The sequence below is a fragment of the Bos mutus genome, chromosome 18 (assembly GCF_027580195.1).
Source record: "Bos mutus isolate GX-2022 chromosome 18, NWIPB_WYAK_1.1, whole genome shotgun sequence".
NCBI lineage: Eukaryota > Metazoa > Chordata > Mammalia > Artiodactyla > Bovidae > Bos > Bos mutus.
In genome coordinates this window covers 38488385-38515449 of record NC_091634.1, presented here as the reverse complement: position 1 = coordinate 38515449, position 27065 = coordinate 38488385, and the positions used below count along the sequence as shown (strand labels likewise).

Here is a 27065-nt window from a genome sequence, read left to right as displayed (position 1 = left end):
CAGCCGCAGAAAGAGCTTGCGGCCTGGGGTCCGAGTCAAGTTCGCATCAGTTTCCCGCCTGGCCTGATGTAGCCAGACCCGGTCCGGTCCGGTCCCCGCGCCTCTCAACGCCTCGGTGAGGCCGGGTCCGCAGTGCCGGTCTCGGGCCACTAGCTGTCTTCTCTTGAACCGCCGCCAACATGCTGCAGCCCGTGTTCACCCTGAAACTACGCCACAAAATCAGCCCCCGCATGGTGGCCGTAGGGCGCTACGACGGGACTCACCCGTGCCTGGCGGCCGCTACCCAAGCGGGCAAGGTAACCGCTCCCACCCATTCCCACCCGCAGCCCGGGCCCCTGGAGTCCCCACGACTTCCGCGGGCCGAGTCCTGGCAATCCCGCCGCTCATTCTCAGACCCCGCCCCAGCCAGGGTTGCCAGGCAACGGATAGGTAGTCTAGCCAGCTCTCCTTTCTGCACAGAAATCCTGAATAACAAAGCGGAACGGCCCTTCCGAGCAGTTAACTTGTCTTCAGGCTCTTAGACTCGGATGATGTTGGAGTCTCTTTACAGATAGGGAGCATAGGGGAAGAGAAGTCCCCTGCAGGAAAGGCCTTGATCAGCGTTAGTAGTAATGGAGGACGCCAGATTTAAGCCCAGAGCCTCAGTCCTTCTCTGGGAACGTCCTACCATCTCAGACTGCCTCTCAGAGCCAAACAACTCTACGGCAGGGGGAAAAAAATAATTATAGATACCTCTAACTTAAATGATTCAAATTGCTCTTTTGATCTTTATCCACGTACATTCATGTCTCTTCCTGTAATTTATTCACTAAGTACCTATTAGGGGCTTACTGTGTACCCGGTGCTGTGCAAAGTGTGGGCGTCTCGGAGATGATGTGGTCATTCAATATCTCACCAGACTGACTGAACACCTTTGTACTACATCTTGGGGATTCAGAGATAAAGCTGGAGTCCGTATTCTCAGAAAGCTTCTGGTCCAGGACGACAGACAGGGCAAATCAGGGCGCTATGTGCTGATGGAGGAATGCCCCCAAAACATGGAATACAGTGACGCCGAGCTTAATGACTGAACAGTTACAAAACCTTATTACGTTAATTATCTCAGCATCCTTGCTAAATTGCCAACTGCTGTAGCATAGCACAGGTGTGGTAGATCCTGGCTCTGGTACCTGCTGATTGCATGACCTTGGGCAAGGTGCTTAATAGTATCTACCACATAGAGTTGTTAAGAGGATTAAGTTACTATGTGTCATGCTCTTGGCATATAGGCAGTGGTCACTAATTGTTAGCTGTTATTTTCTTTTTATTACTCCCACTTTACTGATTAGAAATAATGGTTTAGAGAGGTTCAAAGCAATGTTTGAGGTTGCTCAACTGGAAAGCGTAGAAATGAGATTAGAGTGCCTGTTCTCTGACCCAGCATGGATTTAACAAGTTGACATTTATATAATGATTTATAGTTTTCAAGACACTTCCACCTCCAATATATGTTTTCTCATTTGCTCCGCCTTGCTGCTGCTGCTAAGTCGCTTCAGTTGTATCTGACTCTGTGCAACCCCATAGACTGCAGCCCACCAGGCTCTCCCATCCCTGGGATTCTCCAGGCAAGAACACTGGAGTGGGTTGCCATTTCCTTCTCCAATGCATGGAAGTGAAAAGTGAAAGTGAAGTCTCTCAGTCATGTCCAGCCCTCAGCGACCCCATGGACTGCAGCCTTCCAGGCTCCTCCATCCATGGGATTTTCCAGGCAAGAGTACTGGAGTGGGGTGCCATTGCTCCGCCTTGGAATACATCAATTAAAAAGTAGTGATTCTTTTCAATTAAGTTGTGTAATGGAGGAAAGCACTTAGCACAGAGCCTGGCACGTAATAATGTTAGCTGTAATAATGTGAGGAGGCAGTGGCACTAGGGATAAAGAACCCGCTGCCCAGTGCAGGAGACACAGGAGACATGGGTTTGATTCCTGGGTCAGGAAGAGCCACTGGAGAGGAAGTAGGAACCCACTCCAGTATTCTTGCCTGGGAAATCCCATGGACAGAGGAGCCTGGCCGGCTATGGTGCATGGGGCTGCGAAGAGTTGGACACGACTGAGCAATTAACACTTCTGTCCACTCCCTTGGAGGTTACATTTGAGAGAAGGAGCCAGACAGTTAACAGATACACACAGTCTGCAGAGGGGTAGTGGCTGTTTTAGACAGGGTGATCAAGTAGGCTTCTGATAGGATAACTGTGGATCAGAGGTTTGAAGGAAATGAAACAAGCCCCTGCAGATAGGTAGAGTTAAGTATATCAGCAAGTACACATGGGCTTTGAGGTAGAGGGTATACTTGGTGTGTTCCAGAAACACAGGACGGCTTCTGGGACTGGAATGGATTGAGGGAGGCAGTGAGGTGGCCAGTAATAGCTGGATCATTTAGGGCCTCATAGGCCACAGCAGAGACCTTGGTTTTTGATAAAGTGGGTGACTGGGATTTGGTTTATGTTTTAGATGAAGGATTACTGGGTGGTACTGCAACAGAGATGCAGGGAGTGGAAGCAGGTTTCTCTGGAAACCCTTTCATTAGAATGTGACCTAGAGAGGGAGCCAGGGACACCTTATTCTAGGTCTGTTTCTGAAGACAGGGGAAAAAGGGACAGATGGAAGTTCCTATGTTCTCTCTAATCAGATACTTTATATTCAGAACTTCAAAAACAGATCTGAGAAGTTCTGACCTGATCTTTAAACTTAAAAAAAAAATTGGCACCATTTTATGATCCAAACAACACACAAAAATATAATTTCCTTTAAAAACAAAAATGTCTCCAGTAAGGCTGAAGCCCTCCTTGACTGTGGGGGCCCGTGTCTTCAGAAACAGGATTTTGTAATTTTCTGTGGGACTCTGTTGTGAAGGTGGGGCTGACTTATTGGGATCTGGTCTCTGCATCTGAGCAAGGATATTTTGCAAAGGGGTTTCTCGCAGGATGAACATTAGTTCATCTGGGGCCATGTTTCCTCTCACCATGGAATACATACTGCAGCAGCACCCCCTCAGCTAGAACAAACGTGTGAACTACAGCCAGTTCTTTGGCTTGAAAGCACTGTGTGTGTGTGTGTGTGTGTGTGTGTGTGTGCACGCGCGCGCGCGCGTGCCTGTGTGCTCAGTCGTGTCTGACTTTTAGTGACCCCATAGACTGTAGCCCATCAGCCTTGTCTGTCCATGGAATTTTCTAGGCAAGAATACTGGAGTGGGTTGGCATTTTCTCCTCCAGGGGATCTTCCCGACCTAGGGATTGAACTCTAGTCTCTAGGGTCTCTTGTATTGGCAGGCATATTCTTTACCCCTGAGCCACCAGGGAAGCCCTGAATAAAGGCACTGGGAGTGACTGAGCCTGTGGGCCAGATGAGTCTCCTGGGCACTGATTTCTGTGTGTGGAAAACAGCAGGAGGGGCCTAGGGAGGAACCAGACGCCTGGGACTCTGGCTGCTGCTGCTGCTAAGTTGCATCAATTGTGTCCGACTCTGTGTGACCCCATAGACGGCAGCCCACCAGGCTCCCCCGTCCCTGGGATTCTCCAGGCAAGAACACTGGAGTGGGTTGCCATTTCCTTCTCCAGTGCATGGAAGTGAAAAGTGAGAGTGAAGTCGCTCAGTTGTGTCTGACTCTCAGCGACCCCATGGACTGCAGCCTTCCAGGCTTCTCCATCCATGGGATTTTCCAGGCAAGAGTACTGGAGTGGGGTGCCATCACCTTCTCCAGGACTCTGGCAATAAACCTCAAACTCCTTTCATCCCAATAACAATGAACGTGAAGTCCACAGGTTATTTTTCTTGCTGTTCTTTCTCAGCCTAATTACTAGAAGACTCTGTAAGAATTCTTTTGTTCAGAACTATTATAAAAGGAAGGAAGATATGGCTGGAGATGACTGGAGCCTGACACCGGGCTTGTGTCTCACTCCTGTCGCTTATTGGTGGTGAGACCTTGAGAAAGGAAAGGCCGTAACCCCTCTGACCTCTTCTGTATATCCGGAGGACCAAATGCAGTAACGTTTATAAAAGCATGTTGTAAAGTATTACACAAATGAGAATGTGAACACGATATTCAGTAGCTACACACCTTTTCTGTAGGTTTCTCATCAATCTTTTTTTTTTAATTTATTTTTAATCGGAGGATAATTGCTTTCCAAGGTTGTGTTTATTTCTGCCGTACGACAACGTGAATCAGCCATATGCATACATATATCCCCTCCCTCTTGAACCTCCCGTCCGCTCTCCACCTCACCCATCCCACCCCTCTAGGTTGTCACAGAGCCCCGGGTTCAGCTTGCTGTGTTACACAGCGACTTCCCCACGGCTGTCTGTTTTACATATGGTAATGTCCATGTTTCAGTGCTACTCTCTCAATTCATCCCACCACCTCCTTCCCCCACTGTGTTCTCTATGTCTGCGTCTCTATTCCTGCCCTGCAAATAGGTCCATCAGTTCCATTTTTCTAGTTTCCATACGTATGCGTTAATATATGATGTATGTTTTTCTCTTTCTGACTTATTTCACCCTGTATGACAGACTGTAGGTTCATCCACCTCAGTTCAACTGACTTAAAATTCGTTCCTTTTTTTACGGCTGAGTAGTATTCCATTAGGAAATGGCAACCCACTCCAGTGTTCTTGCCTGGAGAATCCCAGGGACGGGGGAGCCTGGTGGGCTGCCGTCTCTGGGGTCGCACAGAGTCGGACGCGACTTAGCAGCAGCAGTATTCCATTGTATATATGCACCACAACTTCTTTATCCAGTCATCTGTCAGTGGACATCTAAGTCTAATAAGTCTTGTAAAAATTATCTTTTGTTGAACAGGTTACCTTGTTTAGATAATAATTTAAAATTAATCCTGCTTGGGTGTAAACCGAGTCCCCTAAAACTGAGTTCCTCTACTGAGTTTATGATTAACTTCTCTATCCAGAACTCTTATTTCCTTTCTTGTTCCACACCCTCAGGCTTGAGGAGTATCAGAGGAAAGGGGAGACTGTAACCAAGCTTGGCCCTGGTGGCCTTCCTGGGACAGCCCCCTCCCAACCAGCCTTGTCCTCTACTTCTTGTTTGTTGAAAAGCTTTAGTCTCCCAGGCCTCCCTTGAGTCTCAGAAGGCTGGCTCAAGTGTTAATGTTTAGGAATGTGAAGGTGTAGAAACAAGCTTTTGAGCTGGGAAACTGGCAACAGTTTGGATGATAGAATTACCAAACTCCCAGTTCCCTGAAATCTGTGAAGGTCTGACATACATTCCTAAGTTTTTACAGGAGGCAGATCCCTACCAGTTGAAAACTGCTGATCATAAGCATATAGACCCCAGACTGGGTTGAAACCAGAAGACAGGTGAGGCTTAAAACCTCCCCTTGATGCCAACCAGTCCAAGAGTTGTGTGCAAGCTGCTCACATGCCCTGCGGCCCCCTCCTGACCACACTGCCTTTAAAATTTTTCTCTCCTATCTGGCAACTTGAAGATGGTCTTAGGATGTTAGTCCACCTTCTTCCCAGGTTGCTGGCCTCTTGAATAAAGCAAAATTTCCTTTCCCACCAACACTTGTCTCTTGGGTATTAGCCTTTTGAGTGGCAAGCAACCAAACTGGCCTCGCTGGGTTACAGATTTACACCAAAGGGTTGAAATACTCATTTAAAATTAGAAAATTTTCTCAGAGCAACTAAGCCCATGAACCACAACTGTTGAGCCTGTGCTCTCGAGCCTGGGGGCCACAACTTCGGAAGCCCATGAACCATAGTGCCTGTGCTCCGAACAAGAGAAGCCACCACAAGGAGAAGCCTGCGCTCTGCTGCTAGAGAGCAGCCCCTGTTCACTGCAACTGGAGAAAAAGCCTGCTCACAGCAACAAAGACTCAGCACAGCCAAAAATAAATCAGTAAAATGAAATTAGCAAATTTCAGAACTAGATGGGGGCTTAAGGGATCTCATCCTCTTTTTTTTTTTTTTTAATATTGTCACTTATAATGCTTTTTCCAGAAAATGAAGATTTCCCTAATGAAATTTCTGTACTTTATATCTGTGGCCTAATGTCTAAGATCCGCCCCCACCCCAAACCCAGTTGCCCCCTTTTAGGAATGCTTCTAGTTTAAACCTTTTACATACGAAGCCCAGGGAAATTTAAAGATTTGTAGGGACACTCAGATGATTATATTTGTGATAGTTGAAACTGCTAGATTAATTAATTTTGAGTTAATTCTACTTGTATAGACTACGAAAGCCTTCAAGAAGCTTGCTTTGTGTGACTCTTAGGATTATAAGACAGATTTACTACCGATCAGTTTTAAGGGTTAGGAAGTGAATTTGTTAGGTGCTGGGATGAAAGATAATGAAGTGTTTATTACTCAGTTTTCTCTGATCTTTGTGTGTGTGTGCAATCTCATTGTAACTAATAGCAACTTCCTATAGGTTGACCAGGAAAGGGCTGGTTTGTAAGAGTACTTGAACGTCCTGCCGGTTGGTTGTATGTAGGCTGCCCTGGGAAATGACAACTAGATTTTGGCCATTATTTTGGTCTTTACAAGGCTGAGAGCCATTGGATTTCCACAGTTTGAAGTGATTGAAAGCCAACCATGCACAGAACTGTGTATGGGTGTTTTTAAGGTTGGTGGACGATTAAATCCTTTCTTGTTAACGTTGGTAATCTGTTAACAAGCTGAGCCTTTTAATAAAAATATATGTTAATTTTGCATTTTTTTTTAATGTTAAGGGGATGTAATTAACTCTTTTTCTTTTAGGTTTTTATTCACAACCCTCATTCACGGAGCCAGCATCTCGGTGCACCCAGGGTCCTCCAGAGCCCCCTGGAGTCTGATGTTTCACTTCTTAACATTAACCAGACAGTCAGCTGCCTGACTGCAGGAGTACTGAACCCTGAACTTGGCTATGATGCTCTTTTAGTGGGAACACAGACCAATCTGTTGGCTTATGATGTCTACAATAATTCAGATTTATTCTACAGAGAGGCAAGTATACCCCTTTATAACCATAAAACTCCCACTTCCCATTAATATCCACTGGTTTTTTTTTTTTTTTTTTTAATGCTTGAAAGAGATCAGACTTTTATTTGGGTTTATTATGTGGCTTTTGTAGTGTGGTTTAAAAAAAATGCACACTTATTTATTTGGTCATGGTTGGTAATCATTTGGTGACACTCCAGATTATCTTTTAGGAGGTATTATCTGTTGATAGCTTCCCTGGTGGCTCAGTGGTAAGGAACCCATCTGCCAATGCAGGAGGTACGGGTTCGATCCCTGGGTCGGGAAGATCCCCTGGAGAAGGACATGGCAACCCACCCCAGTATTCTTGCCTGGGAAATCCCATGGACAGAGGATCCTGGCAGGTTATAGTCCATGGGGTTGTAAAAGAGTTGGAAACGACTTAGCGACTGAAAAACAACAGCGTTACCTGTTGATACTTTCATCTGTCAAGATTTGTCATTAAAAATTCAGCCAGTAGCCAGAAAGCCAGCAAACAGGTCTCCTGGTGGCTTTGCATTGAAGTTTAGTATAGTAGTTTCCAGGAGAAGCACTTACCATAGCCTGCCATCTACAGGCTGCTGCAACTTTAATACTCAGATAATCCGTATTTATTATATAAAAATAGAAGCAAAGTAAAAATAATCACCTATAATTTCTTCATTTGGAAATAACACTTAACTCTTGATTGATTTATCCTGACTTTTTACTTAGTATTTGTGAGTGAATTCTTTGTTTACTAAGTGGGATTATGATATATACATGTAATCTTTTACTTTTTTTCTATAACAGATTGATTAAGATATAATTCACATACCATACAGTTCACCTATTTAAAGCATACAGTCCAGCAGTTTTTAGTTTATTCAGAGAATTGTGTAACCTTCACCACAATCAGTTTTAGAACATTTTCATCAAATTGTGCTTATGTACTTTATTCAAGAAGTCTGAGACATGTGCTAGTTCAGAATGGTGGGTTTATAGGTACTTGTAGTTTTTGTACTTACAATTAAGAACGAGCAATAGTAGGAGAACTAATTAATCAGTATTACTAGATTTCCATCTAAAGTGGTTAAAATAGATTACAAAAGGTTGGGTGTTTTAAAGGCATAAGTCTGATTCTCTGAGAATTTGGCCTGTAGAACTCGCTGGTCCAAGAGAGCCTGGGGTTTTAGAGTAGGTTATCATGGCAGGGTAGTGCGAGACCGAGGGCCTGAGTTTATCCTGAGTCAGTGCTCATCCTTGCATAAGCCACGTTAGCCACACACACTGTCCTCGATGGACAGCTCTGGCCCGCCTCTCAGGAGACCAGGTGGCCTCTCAGAAATGATGACAGAAGCCCGTGAGTTTTCAGATAAAAAGGATGTATGTCACCTCCATGTGCCTGTGCAGCATTGTGTTTGAGGGTTTGTCTTTTTTGTTTTTCTTCTTAGGTAGCAGATGGGGCCAATGCAATTGTGCTGGGGACGTTGGGAGACATTACCTCTCCTCTTGCAATTATTGGTGGAAATTGTGCTCTGCAGGGTTTCAATCATGAAGGAAATGATCTCTTTTGGACGGTATGAAGAACGAAATACTCTCTTTAGTACTCTTAAACATTTTTACTTTTTTAATGTTCTTTAGGTCTTGTTTGCTTGTTTGTTTGTTTAACCATTGACAGTAATGAATAATGGAAACAAAATAAAACAGTATTTATAATTTTATACGTTAGAAAAAGGATATGAGTAATGTGAATTTTGAATTCATGGTTTATTTTGTCCTGTCTTTCATGTAGCTCCTGTTTGGATTAAGTGAAAAGAAATGGCACAGTAATGACTTGGGTTGTATTTTCAGGTGACTGGAGATAACGTTCACTCCTTGGCCTTGTGTGACTTTGATGGTGATGGGAAGAAAGAGGTATGTGGGGGAGGAGACCCTTCTCTGTGTGTACATCTCAGCTGAGTACATACATTTCCCCAGGACAGTGACCTTAGCATTGAGAGAAGCGTTAGCTTCTCATGATTGATTTTGCTGTTCTGTTGCCTGAATGATGAAGTAATTGGCTTCATTTGTCTTTCTCCTGTCTTTTGAACAATAATTCCCTTGGGTTTGTCAAATACAGAGATCAAGACCATATTTCAAAGACCCCTGATCGGGGAGAGGGCGGAATAGTTGTTGGGAGCACAGTCACATTCACAGTCTTAATACTTGATTCCAATGTTTTAAAATCATATTAGTACCTACTTCCCAGTTTTGGCCAACTTTTTCAGGAATCTGGACATTTTAGAGATTGGCTTTTAGCTTTTTAAATTACTCTAATGGGTTCTCTAGAAATTAACCTCTTGAGGAACCAGTGAAGTACTGTGTTGGACATTGACTTACCCTCCGATTGTCTGCAGATACTGGGCTCTGGCTTTTGAAGCAGGGCTTCCACCTGCAGGCACACAGATGCTGAGCCAGGGAGCATTTTCAGGAGCCTGGTGAAAAAACTTGTTCTGGTGGGAGGTGCCCACGTGGCAGGGTCTGTAGTCACCACTGTTTCTTCACTGACCAACTCGTGACCTTCTCATTGGAAGGAACCTTTCTGAGCATCCATCACCGAGAAGTTGGAATTCCTGGGTGGCTCTAGCAGCATGCAAAGTATCATGCAGTTTTTTTGTTTTATTTATGGGAATTTTGCTGTCTTCACTTACTGAACTAAATATGCCTGATTTTTTTGTTTCCCTTTCAGCTTCTTGTTGGATCTGAGGATTTTGATATCCGAGTTTTCAAAGAAGATGAGATTGTGGCAGAAATGTCAGAAACAGAGGTAAGCACCACCTCAGAATTATGATGACCTTGACAGATTAGCATAGTTAAATGTAGCGTAAAACGAGAGTGCTGAGTGTGGGGATTAAATAGAGCAGTATGTTACAGAGAAAGAAGCCTTTAAATATCCTTTATCGAGATACATTTTGACTCAGTGCTCTCTAATGATCCAGAGGGATGGGGAGGTGGGAGGGAGGCTCTAGAGGGAGGGCATATATGTATATATACAGCTCAGTCACATTGTTGTACAGCAGAGACTAATACAACATTATAAAGCAATTGTACTCCAATGAAAAAAATTAAAAAGATATGTTTTGAAAACACTGATTAGACAAAAATTATGGAGCACAAAAAGGTATTTCTTTTAGTGAGCTATTACATAATAATAACAATAATGGCAACCATTTATTGTGTACCTGATGTATGCCGGACACTGTGCTAAGTTATTTACATGAGCTACTCATTTAATCCAACAGCAGCCCAATTATGAAGGAATTAGTAGTTCTCGTTTTACAGATGAGGGAACATGTTACATTTCTTTGTTAAGTTACTCTCAAAAGGTCATGGCTAGTAAGTGGCATGGTCAAGTCCTCCTCCTGCTTCTCATCATGTGTATTAAATGGGATTGAATATTGAATGAACTGTATATGTGAGGGTTTTAGAGTTTTTCTCTTTATTCAAATTAAGTATTTCTTAGGCACATTTCTGTTGGTAGACTTAAAAACTAGATGTCAGAGAACTTGACTAGTTTCTTTGTGATTAGAATTACTCATGTAATTCAAACTGAAATGTTTCTGAAAGAGTTATCTTTTTTTAAAACAGTGTCTAAAGATTGTCCTTATCCCTTATAGTTTGGTATTCTTAGGATATTTATTTGCTGCTGGTTTTCCAGGATTGGGCAAGATGGAAACCAAAAAGATAATTAGGATATTCTAAATTAAGGAAGGAGATGGAAATAAAGGAGCACTGGCTTGTGAACCCTGTAAATGGACAGAAAAGAAAAACAACAGAAGGAAGTCTTAGAGATCCAAATGGTGGTATTGAGCAGAATTGAATCAGCTGGTGTTTGGGAGGCTGTATCAGAAAAGATTGAGGGCAGCAGCCTGAGAGCTCACCTCGGGATGAGAACTCATCCTTGGTTTTCATTGCTTACAAAAGCTGTTTAGGAACATCAGGCTTCTGTTCCCCTGCCTGCAAAAGGGAGACCAAAAAGCAAAACATGCATATTGATATATAAAGTGCTATCAGTGATTTTGAAGGGTTTACCCTTACTATGGACTTCCCTCGTGGCTCACATGGTAAAGCGTCTGCCTATAATGTAGGAGACCCGGATTTGATCCCTGGGTCGGGAAGATCCACTGGAGAAGGAAATGGCAACCCACTCCAGTACTCTTGCCTAGAAAATCCCATGGACAGAGGAGTGTCGTAGGCTACAGTCCATGAGGTTGCAAAGAGTCGGACATGACTGAGCGACTTCACTTCTTCACTTTTACTATAGATTTTTACTTAATCTGACTCTACTTCTTATGTACTCACATTTTTTATGGTTGTAAGCTGATAGTTGTGGTAGAGGAAGATGAAAGGGAGAAGTGAGTGCCCAAAGCAGTGCATAGCTGAAGATGTGTGTCCATCTGGGGGTTTTGTGTACCTGTATGTGTCTCATGTCTGCTTTTTAGAGAGACGGTCCTTAGCTTTCATTAGATTGTTGAAGGGGATTGCCAGCTTGAGAATTGCCTGTGGGTGCTGGGTTCTGCATTACCGTTTCCCTTTCATTTAAATTCATAGTAAATCTTTTCTCATTTGGGGAATCACTGAGGTTTTGTTGGATTTCTGTTGATCGTCAATACTACATGCAAGGGGAGTACATTCTGTGAAACACTTTTTTCCTAAATCCTAGACAAAGACAGGAGAACATGAAATAACGGCGAGAAATTTGACGTGCCTGTTGATCCTCTGGTCCACAAAAGAAGAAACTAGTGACCTTATAAAGGACTAAGGGACCTAGGGAAACTGGGGCTAAATTTAGGAAAATGTGGACTTTATAAGATTGTTCATTTCAGGGCCGTTTTTTTGTCCTCTTGGTTTAGTTTTGCTCTGAGTTCACATGTGTTTTTGCACACCAGCAAAATTATGAACAGTACTGCCAAAAGAATGCCTTGAGCTAAATAATTCTGGAGTCCCACATGGCACTTTGTATTCAGAGTTAAGTGAAGTGGGTGGCTTTATAGAAAAGCTGTAGGTGTAGAAGAAATTACGTAACTATTCTCTACTTTATACAGTTTATTTCTTATTATCTCTTACATTAGTCAGAATTAGAAAGTAGACCAGCAGGGTCATAGATATCTTTAAACTTTGGTTTTAACTTTTAAGGATAATTTTGTTCAGTATCTAAAACTGGAGATTTTGTAAATTTTAATTGTAAATTCTCTTAAGTGTGTTAAATCCTCTTAACAGTCCTGTTAATACTCCAGTATAACATATACACTCTGTATATTGTTAGATATGTACAAATCCATGGTATTCTGGGGTTTTGCTTTTTAAAGGATTATGTTTTCTTCTAGCAAACAGTAAATTATACCTTGGAAAAGTATACTCTTAAAAGATATTTAATTGTGGATTTTATAAGTCCTTTTAAAATTTAGACTGTAAGATATTGTAAGTTAAGGAAATTGAAATAATCATGAAAATATTTTGAGCTAGTGTGTATCAATTTAACATCAGTTTTACATATTCCAGATCTTGTGTACGTAGTCTATTTCCTCTTTAATTCCTCGATTTTATTATTAAAAAAAATAATTTGTTGAAATTTGCTACATATGCTTGATCTAAAAAAGTAAACTTTGTGAGTTGAATTCTCATGATCCAAATCTGAAATAGAGGACATGGATCATAGAGAAGAACACATTCCCCACTAATGGATTGGGAGTGTATTTAAACCTAATTTTAACACACTTGTAGCAAGGTATGCAGTTTTATAAAGTCACTTTGCACTAAATTGAGCCTTAATGAACTTTATCTTTTTCACTATTTTTTGCAGATCATCACCTCTCTTTGCCCCATGTATGGCAGTCGATTTGGTTATGCCCTTTCCAATGGCACCGTTGGAGTTTATGACAAAACAGCCCGATACTGGAGAATTAAAGTTCGTATGATACATTCTCTGATATTCAGGGATGTTATACTTATTGAGAGACTTCTATACTAATTATTGAAATTCCTTTTCAGTCCAAAAATCAAGCCATGAGTATTCATGCTTTTGACCTTAACTCTGATGGAGTGTGTGAACTGATAACTGGTTGGTCCAATGGGAAGGTAAGTTTAAATAGTAGTGTTCAAGTATAATTTAATAACTATCTGAGATATATTGGCTGTATGACTCCGAACAATAACACGAGAATATGCACTTGAGTTCCTTGGCTGTGCTTTCAAATTTAACTTCATAATCTTCCTAGATTTTTTTCTTCCTGCTCTGGTAATCAACACTGCAGAGTGAGTGAGTGTCCTTTCGGTTTATAAGCCCTATTTGAGGGAAGATCTCCAGGGAAGGTCTAAATCCCTTTCTTGAAGGGATGGGAATCAATTTAATCAAGTTGATCATAGGCATAGGCAAGTAAAAAAAAAGGATTTTTAGTAAGCTAGTAGTGAACCGTGGAGAAGGAAATGGCAACCCACTCCAGTACTCTTGCCTGGAGAATTCCAGGGGCGGCGGAGCCTGGTGGGCTGCTGTCTGTGGGGTCGCACAGAGTTGGACACGACTGAAGCAACTTAGCAGCAGCAGCAGCAGCAGTGAATATGTAGCTCTTTTCTAGTAAATCTTCAAGTTTGACTAAAATCTTAGAATTAGTGGGAAGAGTTATGTTATCATTGTTTTCCAAGCTATAACTTCAAACTAGGAATTTTTTTTTTTTTTTTGCTTCTTTCCTTTTTTAACTTCAGATCAGAACTTTGTACAGTCTCTTGGCAAGTCAGGCTTGCCTTGTTAGAAACTGCCGAAGGAGCTGCCAGATCTCCATGGATACCGTTTGCCCTAGCTCTTTTGTCTGTCAGTGCTGATTGCCTGAAGGAGATCAGCTAGTTCGAGCTTTTCTTCTTTGATTTTTCTTCACTTTTGGCCGGTGTCTTGTAATCTTCCTTTGGTGTTGTGTGAAGAGCAGATTCTAAAAAACCGTTATGTTGATTCCTACTTCTCCACTTGGTTTTGTTTTTGGTATAGGTGTTAAAAATTACAAAGGAAGACTGTGTAGTTGCTTATTAAGAAACTTCATAAAAGGGGACCCTATTTTGGGGGAATATAAATTATTATGATTGATCCAAGAATTAGAAAACTACTTGACTTAAGTTATCAAAAGTAACCTTTAGATCTGACTCTAAACCTTGAAGTCTGTCTAGTTAAATGCTTTCAAAATTTTAAGAAATTTCTATTACATAATCATAATTTGTATGTTCTAAGCCATACAAAAGATAAGCAAACTATACAGTTCATGATATAAGTGGAACAGTTGGTATCTGCACTCAACAGAAACAACATTAAAAGGAATATAGATCCACCAGGTGAACGTAGGTGCAAAATTACTTAATTTAAATACAACTAGCCAACTAACTTTTTCTTTAGTAGGTCACTTGTTGAGTTGGAGGGTCATCTTTTCCATCGCAAAACTTTCATGTTGGATAAAGCAAAAGAATAGAAAATCCACAGAAATACAGATTTGTAGCCCTGTTTCTTAGTTAGCAAGTTAACCCTCTTATTTGCTAAATACTGCGGAAACACAGTGCTCAAGGTCATGGAGAAGTTAGAATGAAGCAAGTTCGGTTCAGTCTGAGTTCAAGGCTTCTGTTAATGTGTAAAGAACTCTGGTCAGTACAGGCCATTCGTTGCTTTACTAGCTTTAGCATCCATAATTTTCAGGCTGGCCTGATGTTGTTATTAAGAGCATGGTATTCTCCAGCCAAGGGGTAGGAGCTGGTAGTAACTATGACCTAAATTAGTGTGTTTTTCACTGCAAAATTTTGCCCAGAACGCTGTTTATGAAAAGACAAAAATAGTGGTCACTGAGATGCTTGCTGTGTTATATTTTCTGCAGCTAGCCTTTTATCATGGAGAAGGCAATGGCAACCCACTCCAGCACTCTTGCCTGGAAAATCCCATGGACGGAGGAGCCTGGTAGGCTGCAGTCTATGGGGTTGCACAGAGTCGGACACGACTGAAGCAACTTAGCAGCAGCAGCAGCAGCAGCAGCCTTTTATCAATAATGCATGTGTTCTTGCTTAGAACAAAAGCTCATTTTAGGTGGTTATCCTTCCCTGTTGTTTTGCGATGCATCGTTTCTGAAGGGTCAGTGATTTATCTGCCTCCTTTGGGAAGAGGAGATGTGGATGATTGTAGGGCTCTCTGCAGTATCTCAGTACTTCACGTGGCAAAGGGACCTTAAACAGGGCTATTCCAGAAGCGTGGATGGGGGGAGACTGGGCTTGCTTGGCATTTTTCAAACTTTAGATATAACTGGGGACTTCCCTGGTGGAACAGTGAGTAAAACTCCACACTCCCAATGCAGGGGGCCCAGGTTTGATCCCTGGTCAGGGAACTAGATCCCATGCTGCAGATAAGAGTTTGATGCCACAGCTAAGACACAGCGCAGCCAAATAAATAAAAATTTTAGGTGTAATGTATTTTATATATTTATATATAATAAAGATGAAATTTGTGTATAGAGCTAATATGTCTTGTATACCTCTATGTGCCAGTCCCTGTTCAACCTGCTTAACACATGTTAACCATTTTCGACCTTGTTACAACCCTGACATGTAGATACAGTTACTTTCCTCATGTTCTTATTGTTGATCTCCAGATGAGGAAGCCAAGTCCAGAATGGTTAAAGAGGTTTGCCCAAGATCCCACAGGTAGTGAGTGGCAAAGCTGGAATTCGAACCTGGGAAGTTTGCACTTTCACAGTTGTGTTATATATTTTCTAAAAGTACTGTCTCCCAGCCAACCCCCTTCTCCAAATGAAATTCTAGGCCAGTATGTAAAACAGCTTTTAAGAAAAAACGGAGCTGAGTGAGGTCCCTTGGTCCCCTGGTTATAGGTATGTATTGAGAAGCCACAGGGGGGTGCCCCTTGGAGTACTCATTAAAAATAATTTTTTTTTTTTTTAATTTGGCTGCCTTGGGTCTTAGTTGCAGCTTGAGGAATCCTTCGCTGCCGTATGCAGGCTCTCTAGTTGTGGCGAGAGGGCTTGGTTACCCCGTGTCATGTAAAATCTTAGTCCCCCCACCAGGGATCAAACTCTCATCCCCTGCTTTGGAAGGTGGATTCCTAACCACTAGACCACCAGGGAAGTCCCCTCCTTGGAGCCCTCTTAAAAACTTCTAGACTAAAGCTGATTGAACTTGAAAATTTTGTGTCATTTTTAAGAACCTGTAGCAGAAGCTATTTTCAAGTTCTTGTTCTATTTTTAGGTCGATGCTCGAAGTGACCGGACTGGGGAGGTCATCTTTAAGGACAACTTTTCATCTGCGATTGCTGGTGTGGTGGAGGGAGATTACCGGATGGAGGGCTGTCAACAGTTAATCTGCTGCTCGGTGGATGGAGAAAGTAAATCGGGACAGGAGAGATCTTTGAGAAGTCAGATTTCTCAGTCTGATTGGGTCAGAATCCCGGGAGATTCACCATAAAGTGTTTGTGTATCAAACCCTTTCGTCCTAATAAATTCACCTGAGTTGGGGAAATGAGAACTTAGGTTTTAAGACTAGGTCATTGATGACTTAAAAGTAAGACCTGGCTGTGCCTGGGCCCTCCCTCAGTCCTATGGTGGTTTTTTTTTTCCCTCCTGTCAGTCCGAGGCTACCTGCCGGGCACGGCTGAGATGAGAGGCAACCTCATGGACATCAGCGTAGAGCAGGACCTGATCCGAGAGCTGAGTCAGAAAAAACAGAACCTGTTGCTGGAGCTTCGCAACTATGAGGAAAACGCCAAGGTTGGACCCGATGGGATGGGCACGCGGGAGGCTGAGAGTGACCAGGAGGATGGGCAGTTGGGAAAGGAGGGTCTCTGCATCTGGCGGGGCGTGGGCTCCCCCTTCCCGCTGGTGGGCGGGCAGATGGCCCGGCCTTTCTGCCAGTGTCAGAATGAAGAGGGCACGTATCCTTTAACCCAGAAATCCCTCTGCCGGGGAGCTCAGCCAGAGAGAGATTTGCACGACTGTTCAAACGCACTGCAGCACTGTTTGTAGCAGGGAACAGGTGGGAGCGATGGTGACTTTCGGCCAGTCATAGGGAGGGTGCTGCTAAGTCACTTCAGTCGTGTCCGACTCTGTGCGACCCCATAGACGGCAGCCCACTAGGTGCTGGGGAATATTAAGCAGCTCAAAAGAATGAAGTATATACATGTGGACTAATGTGGAAGGATGTCTGATATTATTGAGTGAAGGGAAGCAAGAATAGTGTGTTTAGAGTATCTTTTTCAAGCACAAATAACATAAACATGGACACCTGCAGAGACTCTGGGTCTGCTGTTGTGTGTGTGTGTGTGTGTACGTGTGTACATGTACTTATCCGACTAGCTGGAGGGTGAGCTGGGGAGTAGGATTTTAATTTGTCCCATCATGTATAACTGTTTGAATTTGCTACACTAAGTGAGTTTCTTTAGTCATTTAAAACAGAACAATACAGAACAATGTAAAAGGTGGGTGGCTTCCCTGGTGGCTCAGTGGTAAGGACTCCGCCTGCCTATGCAGGAGACATGGGTTTGATCCCTCATCGGGAAGATCTTAGTGCCTCGGGGCACTTAAGCCCAAGCCCGTGCGCCACAACTACTGAGTCAGTGCTGTAGAGCCCGGGAGCTGCAAGTACTGAACCCGAGCGCCCTAGAGCCCGCGCCCTGCAACAAGAGAAGCCACTGCAGTGAGAAGCCCACACACCGCAACTAGAGAAAGCCCACACAGCAACGAAGACCCAGCATAGCCAGTAAATAATTTTTTTAGAATGTAAAAGGTGTGCTGGGGGGCAGTGGTCCCTAACCACAGGAAGGGATGAGGGTCTTTTCCTTTGGGAAAAGGCCAGGTTAGAGCGAGAGCACTAATGAGGTGACTTCTCTGACGTTTAAAGACTCAGATAAATATAAGATACAGGGGATGTGTCTTCTGAAGCCAAATAGCTGTATTTAAAATTGACATGAGTTCGCTGTTCCAGGGACTAAGTTGGAAGTGGGGGGGTTGCATGTTTTGCAGGCTGAGCTGAGCAGTCCACTGAACGAGGCTGATGGGCATCGGGGCGTGATCCCGGCCAACACCAAGCTCCACACCGCCCTCTCCGTCAGCCTGGGGAGCGAGGCGCAGGCCGCCCATGCCGAGCTGTGCATTTCCACCTCTAATGGTAAGGTGTTACTGACACACGGCTGGTGCTCGTTGGCACCCGTGTCGTCTGGGAGCGGCTCTTGGACTGCTGCCTTCTCTCTTCCCTGCAGACACCATCATCCGAGCAGTGTTGATTTTTGCGGAGGGCGTTTTTGCAGGTGAAAGCCACGTGGTGCACCCCAGTGTCCACCACCTCTCCAGCTCCGTCCGCATCCCCATCACACCTCCCAAGGACATCCCCGTGGACCTGCACTTGAAAACCTTCGTGGGCTACAGGAGCAGGTGACCCTTTGCACGTCGCAGGTCATGTCCCGGCAACACTGAGAGGACAGTAGAATGTATAGATTTCCCCTCTTGCCATGGATTCTCTGGGGCCAGAGAAGCCACTTAATGGCTCTTTCTACCCAGGCAAGGTTTCCCATGACTTCTTATTTCTCTAATTTGAAATCTCCAAAAAATAAATGTAAGTTTGAAATGATTATTTCTGGCTTTAGTCAGATGATTTCATATTCACAGCAGTTCCAAAAGTATACTTAATGGATAGTTTTGGCCACCAAGACTACAGGGGTTTAGATTCTGCTACATGACAGCGGTATGTAACCTCAGCCAGTGAAGAAAAGCACTAGATTTGTGGAAGATAGAAACCTTTTCACATTCCTTTTTGGGTGTTGTAAACCCTGGGTGCGTGCATATGTATACACAGACTCACGCCTCTAAATCCCAAACCCATTACTGTGGGACTTGAACCCTCAATTTTTTCTTTTTCTTTTTTTTTGAGGCAGAGGTGGGGGGAAGAGAGTAGACAGTTTCTTTAGTGAAACCCTTAAGTAACAGCTTGATGACTCAGTAGTGACCTTATGTTTATCTGGGGGGCCTTTCCCTTTGAAATAACAGTCAACACAAACAGTTCTCTTCTATTCCGTTGGTTGGCCATAGCACCCAGTTTCACGTGTTTGAGCTGACAAGACAGCTACCCCGATTCTCCATGTATGCGCTCACCAGCCCGGACCCTGCCAGTGAGCCCCTCAGTTACGTCAACTTTATCATCGCAGAACGGGCCCAGAGGGTGAGTGTGTCTGGCTTTTCTCTTTGCAACCCTTTTGCACTTTAGAATCTTTGACATTATTTCACAGAAAAGGGGAAATTACATGAGTGTGTTATTTGGTAGCAGTAAATATGACATGAAGGAGTTAGGTTGGAGTTGAATAGTTTACAACAAGTACCAAAAATGTTGCTAAAATAACTTCTCCCATTTTGAAAAAATTATTCAAAAATATTTATCTTGGCTAATCAATTCAGAAATAATTTATTTTGAATCATTAATTCATAGTTACTTATCTAAGCAATCCTTAGTCACAGGTGAATTCCTCTCAGTTTGTAACTCCTATTTTTTTGGTTAGTCCCCGGAGAAGGCAATGGCACCCCACTCCAGTACTCTTGCCTGGAAAATCCCATGGACAGAGGAGCCTGGTGGGCTGCAGTCCATGGGGTCGCTAAGAGTTGGACACGACTGAGCGACTTCACTTTCACTTTTCACTTTCATGCGTTGGAGAAGGAAATGGCAACCCAGTCCAGTGTTCTTGCCTGGAGAATCCCAGGGACGGAGGAGCCTGGTGGGCTGCCGTCTACGGGGTCGCACAGAGTCAGACACGACTGAAGCGACTTAGCAGCAGCAGCAGCAGCAGTGGGATTGTCTAGATCTAGTGTTTTAAGAGGAGCCTGCATCAGAATGGAAAGAGAGTGGCCCTTGGAAATGGGAGTATTGTGGGGGTTCAAATGCTACCTTAACTAAGTAAATTCTTAGGGGTCTTGCGCAATTCCCCTCATTGAGGATAGTATTACCTCACAGGGGGCCCCTGAGGATTACATAATTGGTATAATAGCACTTTGTAAAGTTTGCTAAGTCACTTCAGTCGTGTCCGACTCCGTGCGACCCCATAGACGGCAGCCCACCAGGCTCCCCCATCCCTGGGATTCTCCAGGCAAGAACACTGGAGTGGGTTGCCATTTCCTTCTCCAATGCGTGAAAGTGAAGTCGCTCAGTTGTGTCCGACCCTCAGCGACCCCATGGACTGCAGCCTTCCAGGTTCCTCCGTCCATGGGATTTTCCAGGCAGGAGTACTAAGGACTAAATAATACCTGTGGATTTTAACCTTGACTGGACTTTAGAATTCTCAGTGAGGCTTTTTAATCTTGGAAATTCTCAGGCCCCTTAGTGGTCTGTGAAACTTGAAACTCTACAGGTGGCCCCTTCCAAAATGCCTCACAAGTGGATCTTATGTAGAACCTGTGTTATAAACCACTGTAAAGTATTACTATTATTTATATTGATTTATTCTTTACTTATAGTGTTGATGTTATCTCTGTGTGCGTGCAAAGTTCATTTAAATGTTTTAAAGGATGGAGTGGAATGATTTTAAGCAGGCTATAGCCACAGAAGAGCTCTCGTTTAAACAGAATTAGCATCTTACTTGAATCGTGTCTACATTGCATATAAGGTTATGTCTAAGTAGGGGACTTCTCTGGCGATCCAGCGGTTAAGACTCTCTGCTTCACTACAGGGGCTCGGGTTCAATCTGTGGTTGAGGAACTAAGATCCTCAATGCCACACAGTGCAGCCAAAAAGTAAAACTAAATAAATAAATAAAAAAATTTAAAAATACATGTCTGAGTATGAAATGCATGCTATGGGACCAGATATAATTGTGCATGTTATTTATTACATGTAATACAAGAAAAAGGAGTGTGAGTAGTGTTTTCTTGGTGGGGAAAGAATTGTAATTATTGTTGTTTTTTTAAACCAAGTAGTAAAACTAGAAAGAAGGGTAACTCTTAATGACCATACTTAAAAAATGGAAATTCATTTCACACTCTTCATCTTTAAGGTTGTTATGTGGCTCAACCAGAACTTTCTGTTACCAGAGGATACTAACATTCAGAACGCTCCATTTCAAGTGTGTTTCACATCCCTACGGAACGGTGGCCAGCTATATATAAAGATAAAACTTAGTGGAGAGGTAATTTTTTACTGTCATGGACACAGATTTCTCACGTAAATGTTTATAACACTCAGTGTTAAGCGAGGCGAGTGACACCAATCTCAAGGTCGTAAAACCACGTGTCTCAACCTAGACTGTTGGTGTTACACCCCTGACAGGCGTATAATGTAGATGAGTGGGTTTTCTACCTCTCTCCCCCACTTCCCTTCACCTGTTTGTCACCTAGTTTGGGGTGGTTTAGGAATACAGAGGAGAACAAAAGGTTTTCATTGTTTGAATGATTTTGTTGTTCCATTTATAAGGCAAAAGGATTGATTCTTTTTTTTTGGCCTGTTGCTAGAAATAACGTTATTTTCTTGAGGGCTGGACCTTATTTTTATTTATCATTGCATATAAATTTATGTTCCAATAAATGTGTTGAATATGGGGAAGTTCAGGTACTGTTCCAGCTGCCTGAGGGTGCTAACTTGTCTTTTTTCCCGTGGATAGATCACTGTAAATACTGATGATATCGATTTGGCTGGTGATATCATCCAGTCGATGGCATCGTTTTTCGCTATTGAAGACCTTCAGGTCGAAGCCGATTTCCCTGTCTACTTTGAAGAATTACGAAAGGTGCTAGTTAAGGTGAGGGCACCTGGTGGATGAATTTGTGAGAACACAATGTTCTAATAATGTTTGCAATATTTCTGTTAAATTAATGAAACTACAAATGTACACATATTACATGATAGTCATATCTTAAAGAACTTTGGAAAATTCTTAAACTAAAAATTGAGCTAGTATTCGAGAATTCATGAGTTAAAGGATTTCTTTTATAAAAGTGAGTGGTTAGCTTGAGCACCTGCTTTCTGTGTTGGTTTGGAAGGATACTTGAAAAATATATATGTTAACATTTTCCTTTGCCAGCCTTTCATCTTATCTGTTGTATATACTTTGCACTCTGTCTTAGTGCTTTCCCAGGTGGCTCAGTGGTAAAGAATCTGCCTGTCAATACAGGAGACATGAATTTGATTCCTGGGTCAGAGAGATCCCCTGGAGAAGGAAATGGCAACCCACTCCAGTATTCTTGCCTGAAAAACCTCATGGACAGAAGAGCCTGGCAGGCTACAGGCCATGGGGTCGCAGAGAGTCAGATGTGACTTATCGACCAAGCAACAACAGAGAACCCAAAACCAAAAGTAAGGCTTGTGATGGGTCCCCACTAATAACATCCCCATCCAGACCTCTAAAATGTTAGTGTACGTGTGGCTTGGGCTCACAATGCTAAGATGTGGAAGAGCTTGACACAGAATGTCATTTTGAGTATTTCACTGAAGAGGAGGTGAAACAACAGAGGATAGTTAAGATAGAACAAGTGAATGGCAGAAAAAACAGGGCCTCGGTACAAAGAAGACAGTTCCTTCTCGATTTATTTAGTTTTCAGGAAGTTGGTGAGGCCTTTTAAATTCCTGGGTGTTCATGGTTTCCAGGTGGATGAATACCACTCAGTGCATCAAAAGCTCAGTGCTGACATGGCTGATAACTCTAACCTGATCCGTAGTTTGCTGGTCCGAGCTGAAGATGCCCGTCTGATGAGGGACATGTGAGTATGTACCATGGCCAGGACAGGTGCTTTTTCTTGCCACCTGTATCTCTAGGGCTCCCCATTTTATTCTCTCTCTGGCTTTTTTTTTTACGGCAAAGAGATGTTGCTGGCCTTAGGCATTTGACTGTGCTTCCCTGGTGGCAGTTAGGCTTCCCTGGTGGCTCAGACGGTAAAGAATCTGCCTGCAGTGCGAGAGACCCAGATTCAATTCCTGGGTCGGGAAGGTCCTCTGGAGAAGGGAATGGCTACCCCCTCCAATATTCTTGCCTAGATAATTCCTAGATATCTTTCTGCCAGAGGAACCTGGCAGGCTGCAGTTACGGGGTCGCAGAGTTGGACATGACTGAGCAACAACAACAAAAAAAACTAGAGGGAAGTAACCAACCCCTAAAATTCCTTTTTTCTTGATTTATATTTCATTTAGAAACTGTCAGATATACATGGTTTTTATTTTTTAAAGCCAAGTTGGTTGACATGTAATTTATAATATACACGTAGAAAATGTGCCCTTTTAGGTTTATACTTCAGTAAATTTGGGGAAATTTGTACAATTATGTTGCTACTACCGAAATCAAGTACTTCTCCTAACCTCCAGTCCGTGGCAGCCAATGATCGAGTTTCTCTTCCTATAGTTTTATCTTTCCCAAACTGTCACATAAATGGAATCAGACAATGTAAATGGAATCCATATAAGTGGAATCAACTTTTTGAGTCTGGCTTCTTTCAGGTTCCATAATGCCATTAAGGTTCATTCACGTTGTAAGTTACCAGTAGTTCATTCCATTTTATTGCTGAATATTCTATTGTATTGATATCCATACTTGGTAAATATCCCACCGATTAATTGAGATTTCGGTTGTTTCCAGACTTTGGTGATTGAGAATAAAGCTGCTATAAATATTTGCATACAGGTTTTTTGCAGACACGTTTCCATTCTTTTGGGTGAAATGTGTCATAATGTGATTGCTGGGTTGTATAGTAAGTGTATATTTAGCTTGATAAGAAACTGTCAGTATTAGTCTGAAGCTTGGAATATAGCCTGTCACCTTGCTGACTTTTCCCCACCCCTTGTATCATGGGCATGATAATTCTTGGTTCCTAAATTCAAACCATGGATTAATAACCAAGGAAGGCCACTTGTCTTCCATTTATTTGGAAGAAACAGAATAGTTCATAGAATATTCTCAGTGTTTTCAAAGCAGACTTTAGCAGTTACCCTGTTTTAATGACAGTACAGCTAAAAATCTGGTTTGATCTTTTATTAAATGTGTCTGCTACTGCTGCTGCTAAGTCACTTCAGTCATGTCCGACTCTGTGCGACCCCATAGACGGCAGCCCACCAGGCTCCCCTGTCCCTGGGATTCTCCAGGCAAGAACACTGGAGTGGGTTGCCATTTCCTTCTCCAAAGCATGAAAGTGAAAAGTGAAAGTGAAGTCGCTCAGTCGTGTCTGACTCTTAGCGACCCCATGGACTGCAGCCCACCAGGCTCCTCCGTCCATGGGATTTTCCAGGCAAGAGTACTGTCTAAGAAGTTTGCAAATCTTTTCATTTAAGCCTGCCATACTGAGGTGCAGTGATATTAACCTTCTATTGATGTACACAGGAAAACGATGAAGAATCGCTATATGGAACTCTATGACCTTAATAAAGACTTGCTCAATGGATATAAAATTCGCTGTAACAATCACACAGAACTGTTGGGAAGCCTCAAAGCGGTAAATCAAGCCATTCAAAGAGCAGGTCATCTGCGTGGTAAGTCTGTTTTTGTAGCACTGCATTTCGTCTTCATTTCGGGGTGAGAACCATTAAAGATGGTGTAGCTTCAGGAATTCCTATCAGGGCTTGTATCTATAAAGACACCTTTCACATTCGAGTTGGTACCACTCACTTGAGTTTAGCCAGCTTACGGCTTTAGTTGTTTGCCAACTTCAGACGGTAAAAACTATAAGATCCTTTTTTTTTTTTAAAGATTTGTTTATTTTTGGCTATGTAGGGTCTTCGTTGCTGTGCTTGGGCCTTCTTCAGTTGTGGCTAGCAGAAACCAGCACTGGTCCTAGGCGCTAGGACTTCAGCAGTTGGAGCGCACGGGCTCTAGAGCACAGGCTCACTCAGTAGTTGTGGTACACAGGCTTAGTTGTCCCAAGGCATGTAGGATCTTCCCGAACTTGCTGCATCCTCAGAAGAAAAACTGAGTGACATATTCCCAAGAGGAAAGCCTTAAGTACTCCTATTGGAATCTGCTGTTTGGGTCAGTGCTTTGACTTCCTTTTAGAAATAATCTTTGCTAAGTGGATATAAGCTTTGATCCTTTTCTGTAAAACTGACTCTTAAGTTTCTAGGTATAAAATGGTCTCTAGGCTTGGTTTGTGATTGAAGTTCCATATGAGAATATCTTTTTTAGGGAATGGTAAGATAAGATAAATTTGTATATCTAGGACTTCCCTGGTGGTCCAGTGGTTGAGCGTCTGCCTGCCGGTGTGGGGTACATGGGTTCTGTCCCTGGTCAGGGAAGATTCCACCGGCTGTGGAACAGCTAAGCCCGTGTACCACAACTAATGAGCCCAAGCACCCTAGAGCCTGTGCTCTGCAGCATCAGAAGCCACTGCAATGAGAAACCCATGCACTGCAACTGGAGAGCAGCCCCACTCCTCACAACTCGAAAAGCCAGAGTGCAGCAACAAAGACCCAGTGTAGCCAAAAATAAACAATTAAAAAAATTTTTTTTAAAATTTGTATTATCTCTAACTCTTCTCTATCCTAGTTTTGTTTTTAAAGATGGCTTCTGATTTATAATTTCGCTTTAATCATCTTTTGGCTCATGTGGATATGGTGTTTCTTCTCTGACAGTTGGAAAACCAAAGAACCAGGTGATCACTGCTTGTCGGGACGCGATTCGAAGCAACAACATCAACATGCTGTTCCGAATCATGCGGGTGGGGACAGCTTCTTCTTAGGAGGGGAGAGACAGGAAACCAGGTTCCTAGAAGAGGTTTCTGTAAACTTTGAGGCTGATTTGCTTTGGATCACATCCTGGTGAACCCAGGGTGCTGAGAGCAAAATCAACCTTGGTGAGTTGTACCAATGAAAAGACAAAGCATTGCCTCTTAGAAGTGTATTCACTTTCTATTTTTTTTAAAATCAGTTGTACTGTTGCTGAGTAATACTGGTTTGTATGGAGGGAAATGAACACTTTTGAAACATTAGGGCTTCAAAGTCCAGTTTTTCTGTATGTATGTATGTCAGTGTATAGATACATCTTTTCTTGAAATTGTAATTAAAAATTATCATCTGCTTTTCCATTAAAACGTAAAGGGGTTGCACTTTGTGTTGACTGTAAAATTCACCACATCAGGACTGCATAAAACCATGTGTATTGCGTGGAGAAAAACAAAAATTGGATACTCATTTTGTGCACCTTTTTTGTAAAACCTCCCATCAACTTATTGAGTACATTTATTTTTCAGTTATTTTGCTTGGCTGCACAGGGTCTTAGTTGTGGTACACGGGGTCTTCACTGTGGCGCATGGACTCTCTAGCGGTTGTGCCTGGGCTCAGTAGTTGTGGCACACAGGCTTAGTTGCCTCATGGCAAATGGGATCCTTAATCCCCCAACCAGGGATCAAACCCACGTTCCCTGAACTGGAAGGCGGATTCTTAACCACTGGACCACCAGGGAGGTCCCAAATATGGATTTATTAAGAACTTATTTACATTAGGAATGTTGTAGACTTGGGTCCAAAGATGGATCAAATTCTCTGTATAACAAAACAAAAAAGTTTGGAATTTTCAGAGCTGAATGTGAAGAAGTGAGTGAATTCTTAAGACAGTCACGGAGGTTTGGCTCAGAATTATCTATTCCAGTTTTCTTCGAGTATGATGACTTCCTTTTCCTGTGAAGAGCAGGAAGCTAAAACAGATTTCTCCAGTTAGTTTTCAGCTGGTGATCGAGGTTTGATTGAGCTTCTGTTTCAGATGCAGTCACGTGACACTTGAAATTTGAAATGAGAAAAATGGGATGCTGGGCATGCGTTTGACCAGTGTGGGTTACAGCAGAGGTTCTCTGTCTCTGAGGCTTGCCCATTTAGCAGAAATAGATTCTGGATGGTAGAAGAGCTGGCATGATGTGGGCCTCTGAAGCTACAGTGGCAGCTTCCTGGTTTTGCACAAGGTTTCTTGAATGGAGCAGTTAAGCTATTCAGATCCAGTAGCAGTAGCTGATTCAGCGGCTCAGTGTCAGGCAGTCCTGTATTTATGTAGGTAATACAGGGGCCTTCTGGTTTCACAAGCACCTACCTTCCTGATGTGGTAGGAGCAGCTCCTCTGTAGTATAGACCAGAGAAGAGATTCTGGAAT

General features: G+C 42.9%; 1 protein-coding gene across 2 annotated transcripts; it reads left to right on the top strand.

Moving 5' to 3' along the window:
• On the top strand, positions 1 to 26028 carry BBS2 (Bardet-Biedl syndrome 2). Of its 2 annotated transcripts, none has more exons than XM_005899864.3 (17): positions 1 to 296; positions 6747 to 6974; positions 8420 to 8545; positions 8820 to 8882; positions 9697 to 9774; positions 12811 to 12915; positions 12999 to 13085; positions 16230 to 16365; positions 16608 to 16747; positions 17999 to 18143; positions 18235 to 18406; positions 19061 to 19190; positions 21010 to 21141; positions 21613 to 21750; positions 22596 to 22708; positions 24316 to 24464; positions 25560 to 26028. In XM_005899864.3, exons 1-17 carry the CDS (start codon positions 180 to 182, stop codon positions 25664 to 25666), a joined length of 2166 nt encoding a protein of 721 aa, XP_005899926.1. In that variant the 5' UTR covers positions 1 to 179; the 3' UTR covers positions 25667 to 26028. The 2 variants fall into 2 exon arrangements, with proteins under 2 accessions (XP_005899926.1, XP_070244509.1); XM_070388408.1 differs by having other exon boundaries at positions 6747 to 6978; positions 8424 to 8545.
• Positions 26029 to 27065: the final 1037 nt, after the last annotated feature.